General features: G+C 30.9%; 1 protein-coding gene across 1 annotated transcript; it reads left to right on the forward strand.

Moving 5' to 3' along the window:
- Positions 1-8,205: 8,205 nt before the first annotated feature.
- On the forward strand, positions 8,206-9,942 carry LOC102605149 (E3 ubiquitin-protein ligase UPL5-like). Its single transcript, XM_015306657.1, has 2 exons — positions 8,206-9,808; positions 9,890-9,942. Exons 1-2 carry the CDS (start codon positions 8,206-8,208, stop codon positions 9,940-9,942), a joined length of 1,656 nt encoding a protein of 551 aa, XP_015162143.1.
- The last annotated feature ends 86 nt before the right edge of the window (positions 9,943-10,028 follow it).

Genomic DNA, 10,028 nt, shown 5'->3' on the forward strand with positions numbered 1-10,028 from the left:
TATGATACCCGGTATAATAAAAGTATCGACATATTTTAAATTTAGTTTGATCCTCTATCTATTAAATCCTATTGTAATTTGGAACAGTTTGATACAACGTCGACTTAGCCTGAGTTTCCTACTCTTTTCTAGTCTTATTGTTCATAATTGGATCTTTCCCATTGAGACAAATCTCGATCGTTATTTTGGACCCCAACTCTTCAACATCACAAACGAAGGTCAAGCTAAGTGTATCTTGATCCATCGTCTCAGGATTCATCTCAAAGATCTTCTTGCAGCTACTGTACAAGTAGGGATATTGTAGTAGTTTCAATTGTTTTGATGGTCCTCACAAATGCTAGGACCTGGTCCAAGGTAGAATTGCTCTAGTGCAAGTTTAATATGGTGAACAACTACAAAGCTGTCTTGCAAGCGGTTGGTGAGAAGGACGGTGTACTCCTCCAATGAGAATGGACGAGGTTGTTTGTTCAACGGATAATACATCGTTGGTTGATTGATATATTCAACACAACAAACAACAAACATTATTCATTCAAAAAGGTGATATTTTCTTTGAAAAACTCAAGCTTTAAAACTCACACATCAAGGAACCTGATAGAGTTATCAAGGGCATCTTTGAAGTGTTGTTGTCTAAATGCTTGTATTGTGTTGATATTGTAAGATTTGTTTCTCATCTATAAAAAAACGCATCGAGTCTTTTCTTCGGGTACTAAACATGACATGAACACAGTTAGAGTTAATTGTGTGTCTTGTGAGCGAAGTCTATATTAATTAGAGTTAGTTAATATAGTGGGCAATGGCTCGTTTAAGTAATAGAGTAATTACTTGTAGTGATATTAAGAGGTTAATCTCGTGTGATGTATTTGAAGTCTATATTCACTTATTGCTTGATATTAGAGAAAACAATTGAAAATCATGTGTGACAAGTCGTGGTTTTACTCCCTTGAGCAAGGAGGTTTCCACGTAAAACTCTTTGTCTTTACTGTTCTTAATAAGACAATGTCGATTTGTATTTTATGCGTTAAAGTCAATGCAATTATCCTACCAGAGAAGGAGAAAATTGATAGGACTAAAAAGAGAAAAATGGTCATTAATGTATAGGCTTTGGTCTTTTTTTTTTCTTTTTGATAAATTATGAATATTATCATTGAACAAATAAATACACGCACTCTAGGGATTCAGACCACCTTCCATAAAGGAAGTTCAATCTGTTGTGAACCAAGCGAACTCTGTAAAGGCCTATGGGCTATAAGAGACTTTTATTTGGGATTCAGGCCCAATAAACTATTTGTTAAAAAAGACTAGGATTTAGAAGAACGGTTAGGCAAACTTCGAAGCTTTGACTTTCTAATCCTCTCATCTCCCTTCTATGGTCTAGTATCTCATCCCTTTCTGGTTACTTCTTTCTCGGTTAATCTCTCCTTAGTTAGTGTATTATTACTTTGTTGTGCGTATTCTACATTGTAACTTGTATTCAATGAATAATATATATCTGTGTTTTTGTTGGAAATCGGGTTTGTTTCACAATTCCTAAGGCCTCCAAATAGGAACAACTTATTACAATTTTATATTTGTATACAATTTTATGTTTGTAGTCACTATTCACACATTATGACTGTAACATTTTATCTCATGACTTAAAATGTCGATGTCATTATCAAGTTATAGCAATTGATGGTGGTTATTCTATAGTATGATAGACATTATAGAAGTATTTATTGTACGACCAATGACGGTGTCATCAAATATTGGTGTTCTATGTGGTCATTGGGCCAAGTGAGAAAAAAGTTAAATCTTTTTACCAATTTATGTGTAGCATAATTATTAATATATAAAAGTCAATAAGTAATATTTTATTTAAGAACGAATCTTATCTCTTAGATTGAGTATTTGATGAATGTACTTAATTAATAAGTCTCAATCTTTATAAATTGGTTCTCCCTTCAGTCGTTAGGTAATTACCACATATTTGTTTACATATTTTCAATCATTGATCATTGTTTTAACTTGAGGCTAGAGTAATGAGATAGAAAATAGTTTTTATTTACGTTTTTATTTTGTGATGATGTCTTCAACTTCAAGTAAACGCTTTATAACCTTTAATTTTATATAAGACTATTGTATTCAAGATCCTGACATGAATTAAGTTTAAATTTACATATTTAATAAATAAAAAATCAACGTTTATATATTAAAAGACATTTTGACTATTTTCTCATCATGTTCACTATTTATGAAGTAATAATATTCACTTTAAACAATAAGCTCTAACAATTATGATAGTCAATTATTCATTTATTTTCATGTAATATGTACTTATCTCACTATATCAAATACAAATAACAAAATTTGATGATGTATACCATTCATAAATATACTAATTTGACTACTTTGATGACTAACAAACTAGTTTAACCACAACAATGACTAATAAATATGTCTCATTAAGATAAATTCATCATTAAATTTAATTGCCCAAAAAAACTTAGTAAAGGAAAAAATAAGACCGTTAATTTTAAGGTAAAATCTAATTAATGAAAATCTTGACTATTTTGAAAAAAATCTAAAAAAAAAAAAATTATTCACAATTTATTATCTATACATTAATTAATTTTTAACCAATTTTTCATTTTTTTCCCAATAAATAGATCTCTTAAGTTTTAAACTAAACCACACCACCATTTTCATTACACCATTTCACTGAGTACATGTGCTTGGTGATTTAGAATTGAGTCACGGGGTTATCACTGATAAGCATGTGGTTGGTGAGGGCATTGTTGCTGCAACCTTTCGACTCTTTAAGCGGCGAAGCAGTGTCTGATGTCTGATATGGAGAATACATTAAAAGATTGCATCGTATTTTATCCGACTAGCATATCATTTTATATGATTTGCTAGATAAAATAGAGTGGTGGAAGATCAACTGAGATTGAACAATACTGAAGGCAGGCCTATCGTATCGTGGTGGTCTCAGTATCATGTAATATTGAAAGAGTTAAACAAGATTTCTAAGTTGCTTAACAACTCGGAGGTCTTTTGGCAGAAGTTGAGTAAGCAAAAATTTTCACTGTGCTTTCTAATCGAGATGTTTGCAAAGAGTTTTGAAGATTATCGGTGGATCATTGAGCACAAGGAGGTAACCAATTTCAAAGTACGGAGACATTTCACAATCTTTTAGCGGCAACTATTATTTGATTTAGTGGTGGATTTAGTTGCCGGTAAAACAAACTTTTATTGGGCGATTGTTATAGGAATTAGTGGTGGTTTTTGTTGCCAGTAACACTTACTTTTAGAATTAGTGGTGGTTTATGTTGCCATTAATACTTACTTTTAGCAGCGTTTCTTAAATGATTGCGGAGGATTTGTTGCCACAAATACTTTCTTTTAGAGGTGACTATTATATTAATTAGTGGCAGTTTTAGTTGCCACTAATACTATCTTTTAGCGGCAACTCTTATTTGATTTAGTGGCGGTTTATGTTGTATTTTGTTTTAGCAGCGATTCTTATATGATTTGTTGCGGTTTTTGTTGCCACTAATATTATCTTTTAGCCCTAACTCTTATATGATTTAGTGGCGGTTTTAGTTGCCAATAATATTATCTTTTAACGGAAACTGTTATTTTTATTGTAGCAGATTTAGTTGCCGCTAAAACAAATTTTTAGCAGTGATATGTATAGGAAATAGTGTCGGTTTTTACTGCCACTAATACTATCTATTAGCGGCAGCTGTACTTTGATTCAGTGGCGAAATTTGTTGCTACTAATACTTTCTTATTGCCACTAATATTATCTTTTAGCGGCAACTTATTTTTATTGTGGCAGATTTGGTTGCCGCTAAAACAAACTTTTAGCGGCCACTGTAATATGAATTAGAGGCGGTTTTTGTTGCCACTAATACTTTATTTTTGCGGCTACTCTCATATGATATAGTGGCAGTTTTAGTTGCCACTAATACTATCTTTTAGCGGCAATAGTTTAATGATTTAGTGGTTGTTTTAGCTGCCACTAATACTATCTTTTAGCGGTAATAGTTTAATGATTTAGTGGTTGTTTTAGTTGCCATTTATACAATCTTTTAGGGGTAATTGTTATATAATTTAGTGGCGGTTTTAGTTGCCACGAATATTAACTTTTAGAGACATTGTTATGTGAAATCGTGGCGCATTTTTGTACCACTAGTTTTTTTGACACATATATGTGTTGGACGTGATTATCTAAGAATGTAAAATAGTGTGAATAACGTTAGCAATAATTAGTAATAACTAAGAGAATTTATAATGTTATAACTAAAGAATTTATGTGCAATAGCTGAATTTTATACGTACATAAATAAATAGGACTTTTAATTAATAATACTATTTTTATTTTAGTTATTAGATTTAAATTCAGTGTAGGGACAAAATGTAAATGTTTATTCCATATTACTGAATATAAAGTTTATTTTGTAAATGATAAATTTTAAATGATTCATATATTTTCACATTTTTTGTGAGTTAGTTTTTTAAAAAGAAAATAACTCGTAACATTTTAAAATAATATATTTTGAAGTTAGAAGATCTTATTAACTTGATAATACATGACATATATAATACTTTAATTTAAATATAAATACTTAACCAAATAAAAAAATATATTTGCATTAATGAAAATATTTGTCTCATAAAAATTAGCTATTAAATAAATAATACAAATAAAACTAATACAAACTTCAACTTGCGTTATTACAAGTCATATGAACTTTTCTTCATTTAAATACTAAACTATTAAGAAATAATAAATAAGTATAACAAAAGGGCAATGTTTATATAGTAATAACGATTTTGAAGCAAACTTTCTGACAATGTAAATCACATAAATAACATTGATAAATAAAGTCATTATTTTGTCTTGAGCATAAAAAAAGATCATGACAATTCTCTAAATTTTGGAGAAAGATATTCAGAAGCATATATCTACATCACAAGAGAAATTGTTAACAAAAATAGATGAATTTAGACTACATCATGTTAACTTCATATATTGGAACATTACAAACTAATGTATATATTACACAAAAAAATAATTATTTTATCAGCAAAATTATTTTCCTCAAGTACTCGAGGTTATGGAATATACGTTCTTAGGATAGAATGATTTACTTCATCAGAATAGTGGTACCTTATATTTCGCTAAACTTCGAACTCACCCAACAACAATAAATCACACAAAAAAATTTAAAATGCAAGAAGAATAAGAGTATAAGATTAAAAAAATTGTGGTTTAAAAATGAGAGGAAGCCATCTATTTATAATCAACAAAGGATAGTATGAACAAGTGTTTTTTGTGTCTTATCTGAAAAGTGATGTTTCCGAGAAGTCACAACTCTTTGGAAAATTCACAACTTATTGAAAAAGTCACAACTCTTTGGAAAAGTCACAACTCAACGAATAATCACAATTCTTTGGAAAAAGTCACAACTCATCGAAAAAGCCACAACTCATTGAAAAAGTCACAATCTAAGTTAGGGATATTTTAGTAATTTTGTTGTGTGTGAGTGAGAGGAGGGTTCGGTCTTACCTCAAAATACTTTTATCCTTCGCAAAAGTAGGGTTAGGAGATTACTCATCATACATACCTTTATCATATTCATAAGTATCCAATTAAATCTTTTTGCGATATCAATCTTAGCTAAATTTGATTTGAATCATACAAAAACAGTTAATATACATTTCTTTTAAATCAAATTTTACGCTTAAGACAATCTTTCTGATAATGTCCTTTCCTTCACATAATAAAAACATATCTACCTTAAATTCATTCATAACATCTGGTAAAACATTTATTTAATTTATTCTTTGTACTTTCTGATTAAGCTTTAGATTATTTACCAACTACTTGACTTATAAGGTTGATCGGTTAACTCTTCTATAATTCATTAATCTTATTTCCTCTCAAGTAAACAAAAGGTTCCAAATACCATCAATGTCTACTGGAGGAACAGCAATGAAGGAAATATATAATAAATACACAAGTTATCGTCAATAAGGTGGGATCATCAAAACACCAAACCATCCAATGTATTTACAATCCTAGTTATCCACTTACAGAAGCGACCCCATAGGCTTTCGCTTTCGCCTCTCTCTGAAATTGCAGGTAAAATTTTGGTTTATTTAATCATCAGTGCTCCCAAACACACGAGTTTTCTATAAATAAAAATAGAAAAATAAAAGGCTTGTTATTCAACAGTATAACATGACTTATATATACTCGTGTCAACCAAGGTGTATGTGGATCTGTTCCAATTTTGAAAAGTTGATTAGAAATATACGGACTTTTCTACAGAGAATTAGAATTTCAATATGATAGTGGGCTGCCCGGGATTTGAACCCCCTTCTCAAAGACATGGTTAGCATTTGGACCTGCACCCTCGACAGCCCCGGCCTTTTCATCTCCCTGCAGCGCAAGTGGACATTGTATCAAATTGTTCTGAATTCCAATAGGATTTAATAAACAGAGGTTATCCTAGCTAGAATACTATATAAGTTTTGATTCCCCGCCAACTAGATGATTTCTTCCCACCAATATAAGTTTTGTCGAGCAAAGTTACTGGAGAGAGATAGTAGGTATGTTGGTATAGTCGTGACATATGTGCAATTTGGATTGAACACCATCGTAAGTCTCCTCCAACTTCTTCACAGTGACAACGCGTCATCTCATTCATCAAGATTGATTCTCAAGATAGCTAGCTAGTTTACATTTTTTTCGAAAGTTAGTTGTAATCTTTTGCTAGTACTATTAGTTTATTTCATTCTTTCAGCATTGTGGTATTTGCATTTGTTTTTTATGTTTGACATGTTCTAGAGGTCCTTTGGATCTCCCAAGTCAAAATTTTGACACTTTTTTGTTCGACATCTCACTTACTTTACCATTTTCAAAGTATCTTGCATATCAGTTTCAATAATTCTCGAACTATGGTTTGAATAGTAAAACTTATATTCTTTAGATTTCTTTGGATAATGAATCAATCACTTACTATTCTAATTTTACGTTTAAGATTGTCTTTCTTATAATATCCTTTAAATTCATTCATAAACACATTATTAGATGCTTTCTTCCTCTTATACTTGTTGATTTAGCTTTAAATATTTAATTACCAACTACTTTAAGTTATAAGGTTGATCAAATTAACTATTCAGAATTTCAAAAAAAAAAAAAATCTAAAATATAACCTAAATTTAACCTAACTGACTTTTAGATTCTTATCATTGAAACCGTTTAACTTTTAAAACTATAGGTCCGACTATAGATACACTTCGAGACATCTATTTTTAAGTATCTTTTTAAAGAATATATAACACTAATATATACGATTCTAGAAGAAAAACTTAGATTAATTTACGTGAACTCAGTGACCCCATGTAGATACACCCCTGATCAAATAACTCTTTTAAGTGTAGAGAAACAAGTGTGAGATGAAATACATGAACAACGAACAATGCATAATCATTCTTAATGAATTTACATAATGAATTTAAATAACTAACCATTGCAATATATCATAATTTTTCTTTGAGTAGATAGTATATTATTATTTTTCTTTTTAATCTTCAATAGAAAATTAAAAGTTCTCAATCAAATATATTTTTTAACATACAAATATATACGTTTGACTACAAATAATAATAATAATAATAATAACTTGCTCATTATGTTCACTATTTATGAAGTAATTGATTCACTTTAGACAATTGTTAACAGTCAATTATTCATTTATTTTCATGTAATATGTACTTATCTCATTATATCAAATACAAATAACAAAATTTAATGATGCATACCATTCATAAATACATTAATTTGACCACTTTGATGACAAATTACATCACTTTATGCATTTATATTTTTTTTCAACAAATAGTTTAATCACTTTAATGACTAATAAATGTTTCTCATTAAGATAAACTCATCATTAAATTTAATTACCCCAAAAACAACTTACAAAAAGAAAAAAATAAGACCATTAAATTTAGGAGAAAATCTAATAAATAACAATTTGACTATTTTGAGAAAAATATAAGGAAATAAGACTTTATTCACAATTTGTTATCTATAGATTTATTATCTTTTGACCAATTTCTCATTTTTTTCCTATAAAGAGATTGCTTAAGTTTTAAACTAAACCACACCACCATTTTCATTACACCACTTCACTTCACTTTTCCAATATGATTGACAGTGATAACTACCACGGTATCACCGGAAAACGAAAGAGAACTGATCAAACTCCAATTCAGTTCTTCGTTCGTTCTTTATCCAAAACAGAAACCTTAGTTATTCGAGGTTATTCTAATGACTCCATAGAAATAACTAAAAATAAAATCAGAATGATCACTGGTATGCCCGAAGATCACCAGCGACTAATCTATAACGGGAAACAACTCTCCTGTCAATCGGAGACATTGGCATTTTACAACATTCAGAATGATACAACTATTCATTTAGTTGGTAAAATGCCAACATATCATCTGCAGACATGGAAAATCACTACTGAGATAATTTCAAAAATCTCCATGATTTTCAATAGTGATTATGTTTGTCATTCCTCGGATTTGAAGGATATGACAATGTTGATGAAAGAGTTCACATTTATGATTCTAAACAAAAATGCTGAAGAAGCATGTCACAACATACAGTTCTTTATTTCGTCGTCTGCTCCTGCAGATTTGGTAATACTCTATATGTCTCGGGATAATACTAAAAAATCAATTGCTGATAAATTTATTCATAGATTCATCAATTCGATGATGAGTATTGATTTGCCTAAGAAGAGATACAGTGGATGTGCTCGATTGATATTGGAGTTCTGTAAGCTACTGAGAAGAGTTGTTGGGCTTGAGGATCCCTTGTATAGATTTTGTCGGAGTATTATAATGGATATAGTAGAGGCCGTTGGAATTGCAAGGTGCAAGAAGAATGTTGCTGATGAATTGTTAGCATTGAATGATGTTTTTATGATTGTTCGTGAGGTTGTAGTAGCTGATTTATCCCGTGAGTTAGAACTGAGTATGGGATCAATTGAGTCTACGGGGTTATCACTGATAAGCATTGTGCGTGATTTCACTGAGTACATGTGCTTAGTGAGGGCATTGTTGCAACAACCTTTCGACTCTTTAAATGGTGAAGCAGTGTATAACAGAGAGTACATTGAGAGCTTGCATCGTATTTTATCTGACCTGCATATTATGTTATATGATTTGCTAGATAAAATAGAGCGGTGCTTAAGGAAATTGGAAGATCAGCTGAGATCTAACAATGAAGCTGGCATGCTTATCGTATCGTGGTGGTCTCACTATCTTGTAATACTGAAAGAGTTAAGCAACATTAATTCTGAGTTGTTTAACAACTCGGAGGTCTTTTGGCAGAAGTTGAATCAACAAAAATTTTCACTGTGCTTTCTAATCGCGATGTTTGCAAACAGTTTTGATGATTATCGGTGGATCATTGAGCACAAGGAGGTAACAAATTTCGAAGTACGTAGACATCTCACAATGATGATGCTTGAAGAAGCTAGATTCGGAAACAAGGAGAAGTCATATGAGATGCTCATCGATAGGTCCGTGCTGTTGGATGTATCTTTTGAATATATTGTATATCAGGATCCTGCATTGTTGCGAGGCGATCTGTTAATTCAATTCAAACATAAAGAAGCTACTGGGCCCGGAGTGTTGAGAGAGTGGTTTTTCTTGGTATTTCGAGAGATGTTCAATCCTCACAAGGCCCTCTTTGTTGCTTGTCCAAATGATCGAAGAAGGTTTTTTCCAAATTCAGGTAAGCTTTTATCGCTTTTATGCACAAATTTGCATCAAACTAGAATTAACTTTAGTCATTAATATATATTTTTGGTCGCAGCATCTAAGGTGATCCATTACACCTCGAGTATTTCACCTTCTGTGGTAGAATGATTGCATTGGCATTAATGCATAAAATACAAATCGGAGTTGTATTTGACCGTCTATTCTTCTTGCAATTGGCTGGAGAGGATATTTCA

Source organism: Solanum tuberosum, unplaced genomic scaffold, assembly GCF_000226075.1.
Source record: "Solanum tuberosum cultivar DM 1-3 516 R44 unplaced genomic scaffold, SolTub_3.0 scf00034, whole genome shotgun sequence".
Lineage (NCBI taxonomy): Eukaryota > Viridiplantae > Streptophyta > Magnoliopsida > Solanales > Solanaceae > Solanum > Solanum tuberosum.